Source organism: Nipponia nippon, unplaced genomic scaffold, assembly GCF_047370975.1.
Source record: "Nipponia nippon isolate SJK-2023a ecotype South Korea unplaced genomic scaffold, ASM4737097v1 scaffold_44, whole genome shotgun sequence".
NCBI lineage: Eukaryota > Metazoa > Chordata > Aves > Pelecaniformes > Threskiornithidae > Nipponia > Nipponia nippon.
This window is the reverse complement of record NW_028262363.1, coordinates 132,359-151,658: the sequence shown is the minus strand read 5'-3', so window position 1 is coordinate 151,658 and position 19,300 is coordinate 132,359. Positions and strand designations below refer to the sequence as shown.

Genomic DNA, 19,300 nt, shown 5'->3' with positions numbered 1-19,300 from the left:
CACACCCGTGCCTTGTGCTGCGGGGCTCTGCAGACGCCTGCCCAGCTTTGCAGGGCGCTGCACACGCGTGGGGACCCCCGTGCCCCCGCCGGGGCACACCGGGGCGCACACGGGGCACACACCGGGGCACACACCGGGGCACACCGGGGCTCCCAAGCCCCCCCGTCCCGCCCCCCGCCCGGGGCGGCCCCTCGTTCTCCTGGCGGGGCCGGCGGATCAAAGCGGCCCCATTGATCCCCGCATCGATCCGGGCCGGGCCGGGGGGGCCGGGGGGGCCGGGGGGGCCGGGGGGGCCCCGGCCGCGCTCCCATCGCCGCGGGTCATGAAACAACGAGGCCAGGCGGGCCGGCGGGCGGGCGCTAATTGGGGCCATGAATAATGCAGGGCTGGGGGGGCTGGGCCGTGGGAACGGGGGGGGGGGGAGGGGGAGGGGGCAGGGTAACTCACCCCCCCCACCCCCCCCGCCGGCCCACGCGTGGGCACGAGTGTGCGCGGGGCCTGGGGCGCATGCGGCACGCGGGGCCGAGCGTGTAGGGGTGCACGTAAAGGGGGCGAGTGTATAGGGGTGCACGTGAAGGGGGTGAGCGTATAGGGGTGTATGTAAAGGGGGGGAGCATATAGGGAATGCACGTGAAGGATGCGAAGGTATAGGGGATGTATGTGCAGGGGCTGAGCATGTAGGGGTGTCTGTGAAGGATCTGAGGGTGTAGGGGTGCATGTGCAGGGGCTCAACATATGGGGGGGTATGTAAAGGGGGTGAATGTATAGCGGTGAAAGTGAAGGAGCTGAGGTTATGGGGGTGTGCGTGCAGGGAGTGCATGTATAGGGGTGTATGTGAATGGGCTGAACATATGGGGTGTACGTGCAGGGGCTGAGCATATAGGGGTGTACGTGAAGGATGTGAGGGTGTAGGGGATGTACGTGCAGGATCTGAGGGTGTAGGGGTGTGCATAAAGGATGTAAGGGTATAGGGGTGTAGTGCAGGGGCTGAGCACATAGGGGTGTACCTAAGGGATCCGGGGTATGGGGTGTACCTGCAGGGGTGTGCGCACGCCGTGCTGCCCCTCTGCGCAGGGGCTGTGCACGGGGGGGTGTCGGTGTGTGCACAGCACGTATGCGGTGCGCGTATAGGGGACGCGTCTGCAGGGACAAGGGCTGCGCGTGACCGTACATGCAGGGGATGTCCGCGGAGCGCGTAAGGTGTGTGTAAGGTGTGTGTAAGGGGCGTATCGCGTGCACAGGGACGTGCGCGGCGTGTCTAAGGGCTGCCCGCGTGTACCAGGCGTGCGCCGGGCGGGCCAGGGTTTGTGTGTAGGGGGTGTGTGCGTCTGGGGTGTGCATGGCGGGTACGAGGAGTGTGTATGAGGGACGGGTGTGTATAGGGGACGTATGCATAAGGGAGATGTGCGGGTGTAACGGAGGTGTACATGTGTACGAGGGACACGTATAAGGTGTGTGCGTGTGTGAGGGAGGTGTATGAGTGTGCGAGGGAGGCGTGCAAGTGCCTAAGGGGGGGTGTGTGTGTGTAAGGGGCACATATGCGTGTGTAAGGATGGCGTATATATGTGTATAGGGGATTGCGTGTATAGAGGGTGTGTGCATAGCGGCTTTTGTGTATAAGGTCTGTGTGTACAAGGGCTGCGTGTATAAGGGCTGCGTGTATAAAAGGGCTGTGTGTATAAGGGCTGTGGGTATAAAGGATGTGTGTATAGGGGCTGCGTATATAAGGGCTGCGTATAAAAGGGCTGTGTGTATAAGGGCTGTGTGTATAAGGACTGTGTGTATAAGGGATAGGCGTATAGGGGCTGTGTGTATAAGGGATAGGCGTATAGGGGCTGGGGGGGGGGGTGTGTGCGAGGGCGCGCGCGGGCGTGGGTGCCGGCAGCGGGCGGGTGGGACGCGAGCACAGGGGACGCGCGTGCAGGAGCTGCGTGTGTCACGGATGCGCACACAGGGGACGCGCGTGCAAGGGCTGCGCGTGCAGGGGCTGCGTGTGTAAGGGCTGCGCGTGCAGGGGCTGCGCGTGCGAGGGCCGCGCGCGGGCGTCGGTGCCGGCAGCGGGCGGGTGGCCGCAGGCCGCAATTCCCAGCGCTGCTCGTTAGTGCCGGCTGCGGGAGCCGCCGCTGAGTTGAAAGCGCCGAAGCCCAAATCAAAACTAACAAGGAAACGAAGCCGCTGCCGGGGGGCACAGAGCGGGGGCGGGGGGGGCCAGGGATCCTCCCCGCAGCCCCAAATCCCCCCCTGCGCCCCGGCCCCGCACCCCCAAATCCCCCCTGCGCCCCCAAATCCCCCCGCGCCCCCAAATCCCCCCCTGCACTCCATCCCTGCAGCCCCAAATCCCCCCTGTGCCCCCAAATCCTCCCCGCAGCCCCAAATCCCCCCTGCGCCCCGGCCCCGCACCCCCAAATCCCCCCTGCGCCCCCAAATCCTCCCCGCAGCCCCAAATCCCCCCCTGCGCCCCGGCCCCGCAGCCCCAAATCCCCCCTGCGCCCCCAAATCCCCCCCTGCACTCCATCCCTGCAGCCCCAAATCCCCCCTGTGCCCCCAAATCCTCCCCACAGCCCAAAATCCCCCCTGCACCCCCAAATGCTCCCCGCAGCCCCAAATCCCCCCCTGCACCCCCAAATCCTTCCTGCACTCCATCCCTGCGCCCCCAAATCCCCCCGCGCCCCCAAATCCTCCCCGCAGCCCCAAATCCCCCCTGCACCCCCAAATCCTCCTCACACTCCATCCCTGCACCCCCAAATCCCCCCGTGCCCCATCCCCGCCCTCCCCCCCCACAGCCCCCCCCCCGGCTGCGCCCCCAACCCCCCGTCGCACCCCCGCAGGTGTGACCCGCGCCATGGACTGCACCTGCGTCTCCGACCTGCTCCTCACCTCCCCGGTGCCGGCTCTCTGGACCCCAGGTACCCCGCGGGGCCGCGGACGTGCGGACGGGGGGGATGGACGCCATCGGGGACCCCGCTGTGCCCCGCCTCGCGGTGCGGCCGGCGGTGGGGAGCGGGGACACGTGGGGACGTCGTCCTGGGCACCTCAGTGTCACTGGGCCCACGGGGACGTCGTCCCCTGCACCCCGCTGCCACCGGGCCCCACGGGGACGTCATCCCCTGCACCCTGCTGCCACCGGGCCCCACAGGGACGTCGTCCCGGGCACCCCGCTGTCACCGGCCCCCACAGGGACGTCGTCCCGGGCACCCTGCTGCCACCGGGCCCCACGGGGACGTCGTCCCGGGCACCCCGCTGTCACCGGCCCCCACGGGGACGTCGTCCCGGGCACCCTGCTGCCACCGGGCCCCACGGGGACGTCGTCCCGGGCACCCCGCTGTCACCGGCCCCCACGGGGACGTCGTCCCGGGCACCCTGCTGCCACCGGGCCCCACGGGGACGTTGTCCCGGGCACCCCGCTGCCACCGGGTCCATGGGGACGTCATCCCCTGCACCCCGCTGTCACCGGCCCCCACAGGGACGTCGTCCCGGGCACCCCGCTGCCACCGGGCCCGACGGGGACGTCGTCCCGGACACCCTGCTGTCACCGGCCCCCACAGGGACATCGTCCCCTGCACCCCGCTGTCACCCAGCACCCCAGGCCCCTCTCCCCGTCCCCCGTCCCCCCCACCCACGGGCTGTCGTCCCCCCGCCAGGCTTCGCCTTCCCGGACTGGGCGTACAAGCCGGAGTCGAGCCCGGGCTCGCGGCAGATCCAGCTCTGGCACTTCATCCTGGAGCTGCTGCGGAAGGAGGAGTACCGGGAGGTGATCGCCTGGCAGGGCGACTACGGCGAGTTCGTCATCAAGGACCCCGACGAGGTGGCCCGGCTCTGGGGCGTCCGCAAGTGCAAGCCCCACATGAACTACGACAAGCTCAGCCGGGCCCTCAGGTGGGGCCCCCCAACCCCCCGGGACCCCCGGCCGTGCCCGCGGGGCGCCTCGCTGCTGACGCCGGGGGCGGTGGTGTGGCGGCAGAGCTGAGGGACGCTGGGTACTGGGGGCTCTGGAGAAGCTGGGGGCACTGGGGATGCTCAGGGGCACTAGGGGGTACTGGGGATGCTGGGGGCACTGGGATGCTGGGGGTACTGCGAGTACTGGGGATACTGGAGATGCTGGGGGTACTGGGGATGCTCAGGGGAACTGGGGGGTACTGGGGATGCTGGGAGTACTAGGGATGCTGAGGGCACTGGGGATGCTGAGGGTACCAGAGATGCTGGGGGGTACTAGAGAGTACTGGGGACGCTGGGGGGCACTGGGGGGCTCTAGGGGGTACCGGGGGGCACTGGGGGTCCTGGGGGACACTAAGGAGCACTGGGGATGTTCGGGGTCCTGGGGGGCACCGGGGGGCCCTAGGGGGTGGCGGGGGGCCCTGGCCCCCCCCGGCGCCCCCCCGCCCCGCGCCCCCCCAGGTACTACTACAACAAGCGGATCCTGCACAAGACCAAGGGCAAGCGCTTCACCTACAAGTTCAACTTCAGCAAGGTGGTGCTGGTCAACTACCCGCTGCTGGAGGTGGCCGGCGGCGCCCCGCTGCTGCTGGCCCCCGGGCCCTTCCCTGGGGGGGGCCCTGGCCCCGACTGCGCCCCGCTCACCCCCGAGGTACGGGGGGCGGCCGGGCGAGAGCGCGAGGAGGGGGTCTCCGCCCGGAGCCCCCCGCTCACCCCCCGACCTCCGCAGACGCTGCAGTCGCTCTTCTGCGGCCCACGCCCCGCTGAGCCCCCGGGGCGGCCGCCCCTCTTCGAGCGCCAGCCCGAGGCTGAGAAGCTGCGGCTGGAGGTGGCCATGCCCTTCCTGGGCTCCGGTGAGCACCGGGGTGGGACGGGGGGCACCGGGGGACACCGGGGCCCGCGTGGGGTTGGGGACCCCGGTCCTGCGCCAGGGAGGTGGCGGTGACACCGGGTGCCGTCCCGAGGGGCGGGGGGGACACCGGGGTCCCGTCCTGCAGAGGCAGTGGGGACACCAGGCTCCATCCCGCGGGGGGTGAACGGGGTCCCGGTGCGGCGGTGCGGGGGACCCCTGCTCCCATCCCGGCTTGGCACTGCGGGCCGGGAGGGGGGGGCGGGGGGGTCCCGGGCCCAGTCCCGCTGCTGACGCCCCCCCGCAGGTCTCTCCGGCTACTCGAAGGCGCCGGCGCTGCTGGGGGCCTACGGGCGGCCACCGGTGCCAGAGTACCCCTGGGGCTGGGGGCCTTACGTGCCCGGGGCGCTGCCGCTGCCCGGCTCCAAGCTGCCCACCGCTCTCTACCCGCCGCCCTTCTACCCGCCGCTGCCACCGCCGCCGCCGCCGCCACCCGCTGCCACTGCCGCCCCGCCACCGGTGACAACGGGAGCGGGGCCGGAGGCCTCGGGGCGGCTGCTGGAGCCGGGCTCGGACTCGGAGCTGGAGGTGACGGACGGCGGCGGCGGCAGCTCGGGGGACGAGGCCAGCAGCCCCCCGCCGCCGCTGCCCACCACCCGCCGCGGCAAGGGCCTGGCCAGCGGCCCGTGACCCCCGTCGTCCGGGGGGGGCCTGGTGGACAGAGCCCGACCCCCCCCAAGATGCGGGGGGACCCTGGCGTCCAGCCCCTGACCCCCTGACCCCCATAGGAGCAGGGCCCAGGGGGCCCTGACCCCCCCCCCCCCCCGGGGGACAGAGCCGGGGAGGCTCTGGCCCCCCCAGCGTGGACCCACGCGCCCGTGCTGTTTGGGGGGGCCCTGCAGCCCCCCCTTTTTTAATCGCCCCCCCGCCCGCCACTGGAAGTGCAATATCGTCTGTGCCCCCCGCTTGTGCGTCGTTGTGATGGAGGAACGAGCCTCCCGCCCCCCGCGGCCCCCCTGTAAATACCCCCCGGCCTGTGTACGAGGCGGCCCCCCCCGCCGCCCCCCCGGCGGCTGCTCAAGCAATAAAGTCACCTCGCTCAGCCTCGCCTCCGCCTCTGGGGGGGCACGGGGGGACCCAGGCGACCGGGGGGGCCCCCGCTGAGCCCCCCCAAAAGGACCAAGCAGGGCAGAAGCAACCATTTATTTGGCATTTTCCCAGATTCTTTGGTTTTCCGCCTGACGCACCCCAAAAACCCCCTAGGCTCGGGGGGGGGGGGGGGCAGACCCCCCCAATCCCAGCGCGTGCTCACAGCAGGGGGGGTCTGGGGTCCCTGCGGTAGCGGGGGGGCCGCCTCAGAGCCCCCCCATTTTCTGTACAAAGGTTAAAAATACCCAACCAGCCCCACAGCTCGGCGGGGTCCCCCCAGCCCCCCATACAGGGCCCCCCCGGCGCCCCCACCCCGCTGCAGTCCCATATATATATATATATATCTCAATTTCTATAAAATCCCAGCAAACATATAAAACAAACAAACAAAAAAAACCAGCTTGGGGGTGGGGGAGGCGCGGGGGCCCCCCCAGAATGGTACCAGGGAAGGTGGGGCGCCCCGGCGGCGCAGCGCAGGGCTCCGGACAAGTCAGGATACGGCCCCAAGCTGCTGCCCCACGGCGCAGGGCGAGGGGAGCCCCAAATCGGCCGGTGGGGGGGGGCCTGGGGGGAGAGAGAGGAACAGCTCAGTGAGCCCCCGACACGACGCCAGCCCCACGGCGAGGCGTGCCCCACGGCGAGGCGCGCCCCGTGGCGGCCCCCTGCTGTGACGCGGCACCCCCAGCCCCACGGCCCCCCAGCACCCCCTTACCTGCCCTCATGTGAAGAGGCAGCCGGCGGAGCTGCGCTTGGCCAGAAACTCCTGGAGCTGCCAGTAATGCTCCTCGACTTCCTGGGGGCCCGGACCCACAGCCCGTTAGCAGGGGGGCCCAGACCCACACCCCATTAGCAGAGGGGGCCCGGACCCGCACCCCGTTAGCGGGGGAAGACGCAGCCCCCCACGCCCCCTGTCGCCCCTCACCTTCAGCCTCTGCAGCATCTCCTCCAGGCCCTGCAGCTCGTCCCCCAGCCAGGCCGCCTGCTGCGGGGGGAGCGCCAGGGGGGGCACGGGGCCCCCCGCCTCCAGCAGCCGGGACCCCCACTGCAGGGAGCAGGGGCCGTTGGGGGTGCCCCCTGTGAGGGAGAGAGAGGCGGGTTACACCCCAAAATCCCCCCCTGCGCCCCCAAACCCCGTCCCCCCGCCCCGTACCTGCGGCCCCCCCCTCGGGGCGCTGCCCGCGGCCCTCGCCCTCGCTCTCGGCCCCGTCGCCCGCGTCCCGCCGCTCCTCCTCCTCGGGGGGGGCTGGGCCGGGGCCCCCCCAGGCGTCCTCGTGGGGGGAGGCAGCCCCATCACTGTCCCCTGCCACTGGCGGCAGCCCCGGCAGCAGCTGCTTCAGCGCCGACACTGCGGGGGCCGAAGGAAGGGTGAGAGGGCAGCCGTAGGGAGGGGGCAGCCACAGAGACTGGGGTCTGGGGGCACAGCAGCAGGGGTTGGGGGTCTGGGGGCACAGCGGCATGGTGCAGGTCTGCGTTTGGGGGTCTGGGGGCACAGTGACAGGGGTTGGGGGTCTGGGTTTGGGGATCTGGGGGCACGGCAGCAGGGTTTGGGGGCCTGGAGGTACAGCAGCAGGGTTTGGGGGTCTGGGCTGGGGTCTAGGGACACAGCAGCAGGGGTTGGGGGGCAGGGTGGGGTGTGGGGGTCTGGCAGGGGTCCGCGCGTCCATCTCACCTCTGCCCAGCGCGGCGGCGGCCAGACCCCCCTCGCCGCCGGGCTGGGGGGGTCTGCGCAGGGCCAGCAGCTCCGCCAGCGCCCGCTCGGCCTCCCTCTTCTCGGGGCTCCCCTCGAACTCGGTGCCCTCCACCGCCCCATCCTTCTCGCGCTCTGGGGAGGGGGGGGCACGGCCTGTCAGACCCCCGCTGCCCCCCCAGAGCCAGGCGCGGGGCGCTGCACCCCCCCGGCCCCCCACTCACCATCCAGGGGCAGCGGCTCCTTCAGGGACCCCCCGTTCTCTGAGCTGCTCAGCAGCGGCTCCCGGTAACCGCTGTGGGGGGAAAGAGGGGGCTCGATGAAGAGCTCGACACCCCCCCTGTACCCCAAAACCACCCTCCGCACCCCAAAACCGCCCCCCACTCACTAGATGGGGCTGTGGGGGCTCTGCCCCACACGTGACGTCTTCACCCGGTGGGACCCTGGCAGCTTGAGGGAGCCGGCCGTCTCGCTGATCATGGCGCACCAGCTGGGGGAGAGAAATGCTGCCCCCAAAATCCCATGCCCCCCCAAACCCTGTGCATCCCCCCTGAATCCCAAGCCCCCCAAACGCTGCGTCCCCCCCCAATCCCACGCCCCCCCTGCCTCCCAGACCCCACGTCCCCCCGCTCACTTCTTCCTCTCTGAGACCGTCTGCGCCACCAGCTCGTAGATCTGGGCCCCGTTCTCCCAGCTGATGATGACGTAAAAGGCCTTGTGGTCTGGGGGGCAGCAAAGGGGGCGTCAGGGGGGGTGTTTCGGGGTGACCCCAGTCCCCACGCTCTGCTCTGCCCCGCACATGTGCCCCACAAGCAGCGCCGGCAACCTCCTGCCACTCCAGTCAGTGCCTGCCGCCCCCTTTACTCATGCAGACACCCCCTACTCCGAAACAAGCTCCGTACCCCCAAAACAAGCCCTGCACCCCCAAAACAAGCCCCCCACCTGTGGCGACCTCACGGGTCATGGCAGAGCTGAGCTTGATGATGGGGCTCAGCATCTGCTTGCCGTCGGGCGTGGGCGTGATGGTGCGGCTGTGGCAGCGCAGCACCAGCCGCTCCTCCTGCCGCTGCAGCAGCACCAGCAGGTCGTCCAGCAGCAGCACGTGAACGTCTGGGGGGACCCCAAAACCCCGGGGGGGCGGGGGGGTCAGTGGGGTGCCCCGCGATGTCCCCGTCCCCCCCACCGCGGCCCCCCTCGCTCACCCACGGCCTTGTCCCGGGTGACGCGCCAGGTCAGCGGCCCCTCGTGCACCAGGTTCCTCTTGGTGATGTCCGTGTTCTGGGGAGAATGGGGAGGTGGGGGGGTCAGCGGGGAGTTGGGGGGACCAGGGAGGGAGTTGGGGGGGCGGGACCCCCCCCCAAACCCCGCAGCAGCCCCCCCAAACCCCGCAGCAGCCCCCCCCCCCCCTTGGACTCGCTCCGCAGCGGGTCCATGCTCTGCTTCAGGTTGGAGAGGTCCAGGCGCCGCTGGTAGTCCTTCAGCTTCTGCCAGGGGAAGGGGGGAGTGAGGGGGGAGAGGGGCTTGGGGGGGCACAGGGGACGCGGGGGAACACGAGAGGGACACGGGGGGGCCCTTACCATGAGGTTCTCCATGTCCCGCACCTCCTGGTTGACGTGGTTCAGGATCTGGCGGCAGCACTCGGCTGCCTGCTCCACCTTGGCCCGCTCACCTGCCGCCTCTGCGGGGGGGACAGACGGGCGGATGGATGGATGGACGGACAAGCTGGGGCAGTTTGAGGGGGTCTGGGGGTGCGGCGGGTCCCCCCCCGGCCCCCCGCCCCTCTCACCGGTGCACTTGGTGATGTTGTGCAGCAGCAGCGGGTACTTGGTGAGGCGCTGCATTTCGGTGGGGATGATGTCCTTCAGCTGCAGCCGGCGGCAGCGGGGCTGGCTCTCTGCCTCCTGGGGGACAGGACAGTGTCAGGGGGCGCAGGGAGGGGGCCCGGGGGTTCAGGGACCCCCCGGGGGGACACGGTACCTGGATGAACTGGCTGAAGCGGGTGTCCTTGCGCTGCTTGGCCTTGAGCTGCTCCAGGGCGAAGGACTGGCGGCTGCAGAAGCGCGCCGAGATCTTCTGGAACCAGCTGCCCTCCGTGCCCTCGAACTGCGGGGGGGCTCGCGTCAGCCCTGCACGCTCCCCCCACACGCTTACCCCGCACGCTCGCGTCAGCTCTGCGTGCTTACCCCACACACTTATCTGGCACGCTTGCACGCGACCCACATGCTTACCCTGCACGCTCGTGTCAGCCCCACGGGCTCGCTCTGCATGCTTGTGCGTGCCCCGCGCACCTACCCCGCACATTCGTGTCAGCCTCGCACGCTTACTCTGCACGCTTGCGTCAGTCCCGCACGTTTGTGCTGTGCACTCGCGTGAATCCTGCACGCTCACGTGTACCTGCTCACACGTGCCCTGCACGCTCACACGAGCTCACTCCCATCAGCCTCGCTCGCTACCACGACCCCCGCGCGCTCGCGTGAACCCACTCCTGCCCGCTCCGCCCGCTCCTCCCGCTCCGGCGGCCTCGCACGCACGCCTGCGCGCTCACCCGGGCCAGCAGGACGTCCCCGATCTCCGAGATGATGTAGCCGCTCTCCTCCCGCAGCTTCTTCAGGCTGTCAAGGAAGAGGGCTGGGGCAGGGCGGGGGTCGGACCCCCCCGGCGCCCCCACCGGCCCCCCGGGCCCCCCGACTCACTGTGCACCTCCACCAGGTCCTCCAGGCTGGGGAAGATGTTGGAGAGCTCCTGCTCGTCAAAGAAGGCCTCCCGCAGCATGGGCTGGTAGAAGACCTCCAGCAGGACGCGCAGCATGCGCACGTGGGCGTGCTCTGTCAGGAACAGCTCTGGGGGGCGGCGGGAGGGTCAGCCTGGCGGGCGGGGGTCCCGGGGCGGGCGAGGGGGGGGGGGGTCTCACCGTTGATGACTTCTTGCCGCTTGACTTCGCTCTTCTTCAGCCTGAGGAGGGCGTCGGGGGCGGCGAGCTGCCGCCAGGGCGGCGGCTCCAGCTCCAGCTCCGCAACGCGCGGCTCAGTCTCCTCAGACTGGGGAGGCAGAAAGGACTGCGGGGGCTCGCCCCCTCCCGGCCCCCCCGGCTCCAGGCTGCGGGGACAGAGAGGGGAGGGGGGCTTCAGTGCCGGAGCGGGCAGGCGGCGATGCTGGGACGCCCACCCTCCCACCCCAAACCCCGTGGAGGGGGGGGTCCGGCGGGGCGGTGGTCCTGGGGCGCTCCCCCCCCCCAAACACCCCCGCGGGGGGGGGGCAGCCGGGCGCCCGCCACCTACGTGGGTCGGCGGCGGCCGGGCGGGGGCGTGGGCCCCTCCTCCGGGCGGGTGGCGTGGGCGGCAGCCTGCAGGTCGACGTCGCTGCGGGAGCGCGGCTGCTTGCCCTTGGCCGAGCCGCGCTGGGAACGCTTCCGCTCGTACACGCGCAGGCTCTCCGAGCGCCCCAACTTCCCCGGCAGCCTGCGGGGCGCGGCGGGGCGCGGGGCGGGGGGCGGGGGGTGCCCCGCGGCGGGCGGGAAGCCAAGGGGGCAAACGCGGACACGCGGACACGCGGACACGCGTCCCCAGCGGGACGGACGGACGGATGGGACGGGGACAGGCAGCACAGAGAGCACGGCGGGGGGGGGAGCGTGCGGGGAGGGGGGAGCGGACGTGCACAGACGGGGAGGGGAGAGAAACGGTGTGAGACCTCCTGGGGGGGCCATGCGTCCGAGTGGGGGGCGCGGAGCCATGCCTCAGCCCGGGGGGGCCTGGGGGGAGGGAGGGGGCCGGGGGGCGCCCCCCGCCGGCGCCTGGGCCGGGCCGTGGGGCTGGGGGGGCCCTGGTACTTAGCTGAGTCGGCGGGTGGCTCTAAGTGACCGTCCCCCACCACCGTCGCGCCCCCCAGGCATGCAAGGGGGGGGGCTGGGGGTCACCAACCTGATCCGTCTTCTGGGGAGAGAGAGCGGGTTAGGGGGTGCGGGGGCAGCAGCCAAGCAGGGGGGGACAGGAGGGGGCCCCCGCACCCCCCTTCTCCCCACAGGCCCGGCGGGGGGGTAACACGGGGGCTCGCTCGCTGAACCAGGGATGGGGGGGACATGGGTGACCCCAGCAGAAAGGGGGCGTCTCACCTCTCGTTCTCGGCCCCCTCCTCTGCAGGGTGCTGCTCGGTGGCGGCGGGGGGCTCCGGGGGGCAGAAGCCTCGTGGGGGAGGGTCTCCCAGCTCCAAGGAACCCGGGGGGTCCGAGCCTACGGGGCAGGAGAGGGGGATGAGCCGGGCGAACGCTGAGGCCCCTCGCACCCCAAACCGGCGGCCCCCCCCCTCACCTGGATCACCCTCGGTGGCCTCCCCCGGCGGGGGGTTGATGGTGACGGCCACGCTGGGGGGGTCAGGGGTCCCGGCCGCCCCTGCCCTGGGCCGCGCAGCCCCCCCGTCCGTCCTCTCGGCGGCCTTCGGGCCCTTCCTCTCGGGGTGCGGCGCCTTCTCGGCTGGAGGGTGCCGGGGTGGGGGTCAGTAACACCCCTCACCCCCCCAATACCTCTCCCGAACCCTGCCCCCCCCGAACGCGGCCCCTTCCGCCCCCCGAGGGCCCAGGCAGTGGGGAGGGGGTGTCGGCATGCGGGGCGGGGGTTACTGGGGCGAGGGGCTGTGCCCCCCGGGGCCGGGGGTCCCAGGTCGGGGGGCGGGAGGGGTACCTTCGCCCTCAGGGACTTTGCTTTGCCTGAAATCGGCGTCTGCAAGAGAGAAAACGGGGAGGGGGGAGCTGAGGGGGCAGGGGCAAGGGGGGGCCGGGCCGAGCCCCCCGGCGTCTCCCCCCAGGCTTGCAGCAGGGGCCTCCGGTGGGCGGCTGTGAGCAGAAATGGGGAGGGGGGCGTGAAGAAGGGGGAAGCGCCCCCCCCCACGGCCCCCCACTTACTGTGGGCATCCCGGCCCCAGAGGGCCGCCCCCGGCAGGGTGAAGCCCTTCCGTGACTTCGCGGGCAGCTCGTCCGCCTTCTTGCTACCCGAAATCTGTGGGGAGAAGGGGGGGTCAGCGGGAAGCGGGGGGGGTCAGCGGGAAGCGGGGGGGCTCTCCCTGCCCCAGAGGGGGTCTCACCTTTTTGCGGAAGAAGTTGGACTTGGATTTCTTGCCGTCGCCCAGTTTGGTTTTAACCCCCAGGTACTTCATGTAGGTGACGATGGCGCCGAAGATCGCGGAGCTGGGAGGGGGCCGGGGGTGAGCGAGGCTGGGGCAGGCCGGGGGGCCGCGGTCCCACCCCGGTGGGGGACAAGCGTCGCCCCCCATGACCCCATGCCTGCAGCCCCTGCGGGGCTGGGGGGCAGAGAGCCCCCCTGCTCTGTCAGGGACCCCCAGGAGCCCCCCGACCCCCATGCAGCCCCCCCCAAAGACTCCCCCCAGCCCAACCGTCCCAAAAACGCTCCCCTCACCTCTTTTCCTCGTCGGAAGAAATGGTGAGGCTGGGGAAAGGAAGAGAGCGTGAACCCCGGCGTCCAGGGAGCCCGACCCCCCCCAAACCGCGCCTCGGCCCCCCCACGCCCCGCGGCAGCACCGGGGTCCCCCTGCCGGCCCCTCACCGGCAGGCCAGCCCCATGTCGGCGTGTCAGGGCCGGGCGCTGGAGCATGATCCGGTGAGGAGACGTGTGCGTGTGCTGGGACGGACTGGGACGGACTGGGCTGGGGTGGGGGGGTGCGGGGGGGTTTATACCCAGCCGGGGCTGATGCAATCGGGAGCAATACCCGGGAAAAAGGGGGTGGGAGGGAAAAGGGGGGGTCTCCCCCCACCAGCCCGCCACAGCTGGCTCCGGTCTGGGACCGGTGCCCGGCAGGGGAGGGCCGCCAGATGTGGCGGAGGGAAGGGACCGCCGAAAAGCCGGGATGGGGCTTCAGGGGGTTACCCGGCGTCGGGGGGGGGTTACCCGGCGTCGGGGGGGGGTTACCCGGCGTCGGGGGGGTCCCCGGGGCGCCCCACTCACTGCATCTCCTCCAGGCGGGCCAGCAGCACCTCCGCCAGCTGCTTCTCCTTGGCCTCGCGGATGCCGTGGTCGCGGGTGCGGTAGGACTCCAGCTCCGTCAGCTCCTGCTCTCCCGGCGTCATCCCCATCAGCCGCTTGGACCTGCAGGAGGGGGCGTCAGCCAGCGGGGCCCCCCGAGCCCCCTCCCCTCCCGGGGCCTCCCCCCCACCTGAAGTCCTCCAGCTGCCGGGAGATCTCGGGCTCCTGGAAGGCCTGGATCTCCTGCAGGTACCGGCGCTGCACCTCGTCCGACAGCAGCTCGGGGCGCGTCCGGTCTGGCGGGGAGGGGGCGTCAGCCGGCGGCGCCCCCGGCCCCTCAGGGGGACCCCCGCGGCCCCCCGGGAGGCAGCGCTGCCTCGGCTGCTGGCCCCCCCGGCCCTCGGAGCCGCGGCCCTGTGAGCTCACCCTGGCTGGGGCTTCCCAGGCGGCTTCCGGCCTCAGCCGCAGCCAGCTGGGCGTGGCGGTGGAGGAAGGGCTGGGGCGGGGGGGGCCGGGGGGTGGCGGGGCCCCCCCAAAAGGAGGGGGGGGCTCTGGGGGGGGGAGCAGGCCGGCAGCGGGGTTTCACTCACCCAGTTCGAACTGCACCTGGTGGGGGACGGGCACCCGCAGCAGCTGCGAGAGAGGGGGGTGAGGACGGGGGTGCCCCCCCGCCGAGGTCTCTGTGGGGCGGGGGGCTGCGGGGGTGTCGCGGGGGGACACTCACCCCCGCCTTGTCCAGGAACATGTGGCAGAACTCCAGGAACTGCTTCTTGCCCTCCTTGGGGTTCATCCTGCGCAGCATGTCCACGTGCAGGTAGCAGAGCTGGGGGGCAGAGCAGGGGCACGGGCAGAGGTGAAGGCGGGGCGACCCCCCCCTGCCCCCCCAAACCTTCCCCCTCCCCAGTATTTTACCTCAGCTCCAGCCCCTGCCAGCAGGGAGGGGGGAACAGAGAGAAGAGGTTACTCGAGGGGAGGCAGGGGTGCAGCCCCCGGGGGCGTTCGCACACTTGTGGGGGGCCCCCCTGCGCCCCCCTCCCTGCCGTGACCCCCCCGGGCAGCAGTGGCCCCCCTGCCCGTGCTTACCACGGGGCAGGAGTCGAACTGGAGGACGACGTGCTGCAGGAAGGCCATGAGATAGGCCGGGTGCTGCCGGACCAGCTCCAGGCTCTGGAACAGGCTGTTCTGGTCGTCGGGGTTCTGGGGGGGCGACGGGGGGGGCGTCAGGCTCAGGGGACCCCCCAGCCCTGCTGGGGTGCCCGCTGCCCCCCCCTCCCCCCCCCAGCTCACTGGCTCGATGTCGTTCTCAAAGTCCTCGTCCTCGGCACCGATGATGGCCACGACCGAGCCACCAGCACCGCGAGCGCCCGCCACCGGGCTCTGGGGAGAGATGGGGCACTGTGGGGTGCGGGGGGGGTGCACGGGCCCCCCCCCAGGGAGAACGGCCTCTCAGGGGGCTCGGGGTCCGCCCCGGAGCACGGCACTGGGATGGGGGCAACCACTCACCCCGTTGAAGGCCTCCTCGGGCTCCATGCTGCCCCCGGGGCGCGGGGGGGTCCCGTCCTGCAACTGGCGGGTTCAGAGCTGCGGGCGGAGGGGGAGGTCACACCTGAGATGAGTTTGTAAGGTCTTGGGCCGCCCCCCCCGGCAGTGGGCGGGTGGTTTGGGGGCACGGGCGGGCGCAGGCACCGAGGCCTGGGGGGGGGGGCCGGGGGGGTGGCGCCCGCTCTCAAAGGGGCTCTGTGCCGCACAAAGGGCCCCATTGAGAGCCCCGCCGCGGGGGGGGCCGCACCCCCCTGCTCCGCCGGCGCTTCGGGGGGCAGCCCCGGGGGGGGGCGCGATCCACCGCTGCCCCCCCTCCCCAAAAACCGCCCCCCTGCCCTCCCTCCTACCTGCTTCCGAGCTGGCGAAACGATCCTGGCCAGGCAGGAAATGTGGCAACCCCCCCCCGACCCCCCCGAGGAGCGGGGGGCAGCAGCGGGGGGCAGCGGCGGGGGCCGGGCTCTTCGGGGTCCCCCCCGTCACCCCACGGCGGAAAGGCGTCTCCCCGGGCTGTAAAACAAAGCAGCGGCCCCCAGATTATTTACGGAGCGAGCAAGGCTTCCTGCAGGAAGTGATGTGCAGCGCAGCGGCAACAGCCCCCGGCCTTCCCCCCCCCGCCCCACGGCGCCGTGGGGCTGCGCCATGGCCCCCACACACCCCTCGCCCCACGGCGCCGTGGGGCTGCGCCGCGGCCCCTGCGCGCCCTTTGCCCCATGGTGCCTGGTCCCACTCCACGGCGGTGGCAGGGCCTTGGCCCGCGGCGTGGCAGCGCCCCACGGCTGGTGGGACCCCCCCGCCCCGGTTCCTGCCCTACGGCCCCCCTGCCCCTCACCTCTGCCCCACAGCCCCGCGGCCCAGCTGGCAGCGGTGCCGGCCGCTACCCTGTCCCTGTTGGCCACTGTCCAGCCGGGCCGCGGGGGGGCTGGCAGCGAGGGGCGGCAGGGGCCCCCCCTCCTTCCTGGGTGGGTGGGTGGGGGGCTCCCCGGGGGTGTGGGTGGCACTGGGGGGGGCCAGGCCCATCCAAAGGCCTCTGGGACCCCCGGCTTGGCCAGGCTGCCGGGGAGGGCGAGAGCCGTGCCCCCAGCCCGGACCAGGGGGCGAGGCCCCACTGCAGGGACCCCCCAGTCCCCACTGGTGACAGAGACGCCCCCCACCGCCCCCAACCCGGCAGCTCCCGGCCCCACGCGTGTGTCCCCCCCAGCCCCGGCAGGAAGTGGCCACCCCCGGCCCCGCGGGGGCACTCACCGGGCGGGCCGGGCTCTGCTCCCTGCACCGGGCCGGCCGTACCAGGCTGCACCAGGCCGCACCGGGTCCAGTGGGGCTGTACCGGGTCCGGCGGGGCTGTACCGGGGGGCAGGAACCCGCGTCCCGTCACGGGCGGGTCCTGCCGTCCGCCCCTTCCTGCGGGAGGAGCGAGGCCGAGACCGCCCCACGCCCCGCCCGGGGCCACGCACCCCGGGACCCCCGGGGACCCCCCTGCGCCCCGGGCCCCCCTAACCCCAAACTCCCGCGCCCCCAGACCCCTGCCCGCCGCACCCCCGGACCCCCCGTCTGCAGGGCGGGATGTGGGGCAACGCTGGGGCGGGGGACGACGCCCTGCGCCCCACCCCGCTGCGCGCCCCGCCTGCTGCAGCCCCCCGGGAGGGCGGGCGCGGGCGTCGGGGCGCATCTCCTGCGGCGAGGCCTGGCGCAGACGGCGGCGGCGGCATGGCGGGCGCTCCCCCGAAACGGGGCGCCCCGCTCCCCCTCCTCCTCTGTCTCCTCCCAGGTAGGGGCCAGCGGGGAGGGGGCACGGGGCCGCGGCGGGATGGGGGTCTTGGGGTACGGGCGCGTGGGCGGAGACGTCCCGCGGTGTCGGCGGCGTCCCACCTCGCACCTCTAACGGGGGGAACCGCGCTGGCCCCAGCGCGCCCCGCGGCAGCAGTGACCCCCAACGGGCAGGGGGCTGGCGCAGCCCCCCGAAAGGCAGCGGCCCCCACAGCCCCCCAATTGCCAGCGTGTCCCCCGAGACGGCCGGGCCCGGCCCCGGCGCTTCCTGTCAACAGTGCCCGGCGGAGGAACCGAAACCGGCCCGGGGCTGGGGGTGTCGGGGCGGGGCTGGGCGGGACCCTCGCCCCCACGGTGGGGGCCCGGGGGGCGGTGGTGACCCCCTGTTGCCACCCGCAGGGTACCTCTGCTGGACGTCCACCACGGCCTGCCGCGGGGGCAACTGCACAGCCACCCTGCCGCCAGCACCGGCCCCCTCCCGGCTCTCCCCCAGCCCCCTGACCGTGGAGAGCGGCGGCAGGGCGGCGGCCCGCTGCGCCCCCGGGGCCGGCGCGGTGACGGTGGAGGCCGGCCCCACGTCCCGCACCGCAACCGTGGGGGACCACCTCAGCCTGGAGTGCCGGTTCCAGGCCCCCACGGACGCCCGGGTGAGCTGGTACCAGGTGTGCCCGCACCGCAACTGCAGCCAGCCCCGCGCCCTGGTGGAGGCCGGGCAGGCCGGCCGCCAGCTGCAGTACGAGGAAGGCCGCGTCACCCTCACCTTCCTCCACCTCACGCACAATGACAGCGGCCTCTACTACTGCCGGGTGGAGGCCGGCTGGGCCGCCGGGCAGTCCTGCGGCACCTTCCTGCGGGTGCGCGGTGAGTGCCGGGGGGCATGGGGCGCGGCGGGGCGCGGCGGGGGGCCAGGGCTGACCCCCGCCCGCTCCCCCCCGCCGCAGACCCCACCGTCGTCCCCTTCCTCAACATGAAGGAGTCCACCAAGAACCGGATCATCACGGCCGAGGGCATCCTGCTGCTGCTCTGCGCCGTGGGGCCCAGCCTCTTCCTCCTCTTCAGGGTGAGGGGGCGCGCGGGGGGCCGGGGGGGGCGGCGGGGGGGGCTGGGGTGGCCCCCGCCCTCCCTAACTCTGCCCCTGCTTGGCGGCGGCAGAAGCGCTGGGCCAACGAGCGGCTGCTGCAGAGCAAGAAGAGCGCCTACGAGGAGGAGAACCTCTACGAGGTGAGCCGGGACCCTGCGCCGTGGCGGCGGGGGGCCGGGGAGGGGGCCGGCGCCTGCCGGCCTGACGCCCCCTCCCATCCCCCTCCCCAGGGGCTGAACCTGGACGAGTGCTCCATGTACGAGGACATCTCGCGGGGGCTGCAACCCACCTACCAGGACGTGGGCAGCCTCCACGCCGCCGACGCCCAGCTGGAGAAGCCCTGAGGGGCGGGGGTCCCGCCGGACCCTCCTCGCCACCGCCGCCCACGCGCGCCGCCCCGCCCTGCACCCCTCGATGCTTCACTTCGTTAGCGCGAGGCTCGCTCAGCACGCCCCGCCCCCCGGGGGGGGTGACCCTCCCACCCGAATAAAGCTAACGAGCTGCCATTCGCGGCCTGCGCGGTGCTGGGGGGACGCGCGCGCCGCGCCCAGGGAAGCCGCCCCCCCGAGGCGGCGGAGGCATTAACAAACCATGCGTTGGGAGGGCGAAGGGAGCGTGGGAGGGAGGCGGCGAGCGCAAAGCTTCCGCTGCTTCCTGCCAGCCAGCCGCAGGCCGCGGCACAGTGGCAGCCGGGGGGGCTCCCGCTGCCGGGTGGTGGGGAGCAGCGGCGGAGGCACCGGCTGCCCTCCCCTCTCGGCGCAGCTGGGCTGTCCTGGGCGGGGTCAGGGTCTCCCCGTCCTCTACCCTTGTCCTGCACAAAGCTGTCTCCCTCCCACCACAGTGCCTCACCTTCCCTCTGCCCCAGGTCCCTGGGGGCTCAGGGTCTGCTCAGCCCTGGGGACTCACGGCCCTCTCAGTCCCAGGTCCCTGGGAGCTCAAGGCCCGCTCAGCCCCAGGACAGTGGGGGCTCAGGGTCCCCTCAGCCGCAGAATTCTGGGGTCTCACACCCCCCCCAGCTCCGGGTCCCCAGGAGCTCACAGCCCCCCCAGCCCTGGGGGCTCACAGCCCCTTCAGCCCCGGGTCCCTGGGGTCTCACAGGCCCCCCAGCCCCGTGTCTCTGTGGGCTCAGGGTCCCCTCGGCCCCGGGTCCCTGGGAGCTCACGGCCCCCCCAGCCCCGGGTCTCTGTGGGCTCGGGGTCCCCTCGGCCCCGGGTCCCTGGCAGCTCATGGCCCCCCCAGCCCCGAGTCCCTGGGAGCTCACGGCCCCCCCAGCCCCGGGTCTCTGTGGGCTTGGGGTCCCCTCGGCCCCGGGTCCCTGGCAGCTC

The 19,300-nt window shown here is 72.8% G+C and overlaps 3 protein-coding genes across 4 annotated transcripts; 2 read left to right on the top strand and 1 right to left on the bottom strand.

Moving 5' to 3' along the window:
- Positions 1-2,842: 2,842 nt before the first annotated feature.
- Positions 2,843-5,473, top strand: ERFL (ETS repressor factor like). Its single transcript, XM_087778516.1, has 5 exons — positions 2,843-2,906; positions 3,642-3,876; positions 4,396-4,585; positions 4,664-4,787; positions 5,091-5,473. The coding sequence occupies exons 1-5, from the start codon at positions 2,843-2,845 to the stop codon at positions 5,471-5,473; spliced, it is 996 nt and encodes a 331-aa protein (XP_087634642.1).
- Positions 5,474-5,972: 499 nt separating this feature from the next.
- ARHGEF1 (Rho guanine nucleotide exchange factor 1) lies at positions 5,973-16,511 on the bottom strand. Its single transcript, XM_087778574.1, has 34 exons — positions 16,373-16,511; positions 15,478-15,637; positions 15,092-15,169; positions 14,876-14,965; positions 14,672-14,785; positions 14,313-14,411; positions 14,179-14,221; positions 13,779-13,884; positions 13,571-13,711; positions 13,025-13,054; positions 12,693-12,795; positions 12,514-12,607; positions 12,293-12,331; positions 11,924-12,085; positions 11,728-11,845; positions 11,537-11,548; positions 10,898-11,077; positions 10,531-10,715; positions 10,313-10,459; positions 10,165-10,247; positions 9,597-9,722; positions 9,406-9,520; positions 9,197-9,297; positions 9,028-9,103; positions 8,822-8,899; positions 8,562-8,729; positions 8,254-8,341; positions 8,008-8,109; positions 7,844-7,914; positions 7,602-7,754; positions 7,083-7,277; positions 6,855-7,006; positions 6,645-6,725; positions 5,973-6,496 (listed from the first exon to the last, which is right to left on the bottom strand). The coding sequence occupies exons 3-33, from the start codon at positions 15,116-15,118 to the stop codon at positions 6,651-6,653; spliced, it is 3,273 nt and encodes a 1,090-aa protein (XP_087634700.1). The 5' UTR covers positions 15,119-15,169; positions 15,478-15,637; positions 16,373-16,511; the 3' UTR covers positions 5,973-6,496; positions 6,645-6,650.
- A 54-nt stretch (positions 16,512-16,565) lies between these two features.
- On the top strand, positions 16,566-18,481 carry CD79A (CD79a molecule). Of its 2 annotated transcripts, none has more exons than XM_087778573.1 (5): positions 16,566-16,895; positions 17,294-17,755; positions 17,836-17,954; positions 18,050-18,115; positions 18,206-18,481. In XM_087778573.1, the coding sequence occupies exons 1-5, from the start codon at positions 16,691-16,693 to the stop codon at positions 18,317-18,319; spliced, it is 966 nt and encodes a 321-aa protein (XP_087634699.1). In that variant the 5' UTR covers positions 16,566-16,690; the 3' UTR covers positions 18,320-18,481. The 2 variants fall into 2 exon arrangements, with proteins under 2 accessions (XP_087634699.1, XP_087634698.1); XM_087778572.1 differs by having other exon boundaries at positions 18,047-18,115.
- Positions 18,482-19,300: the final 819 nt, after the last annotated feature.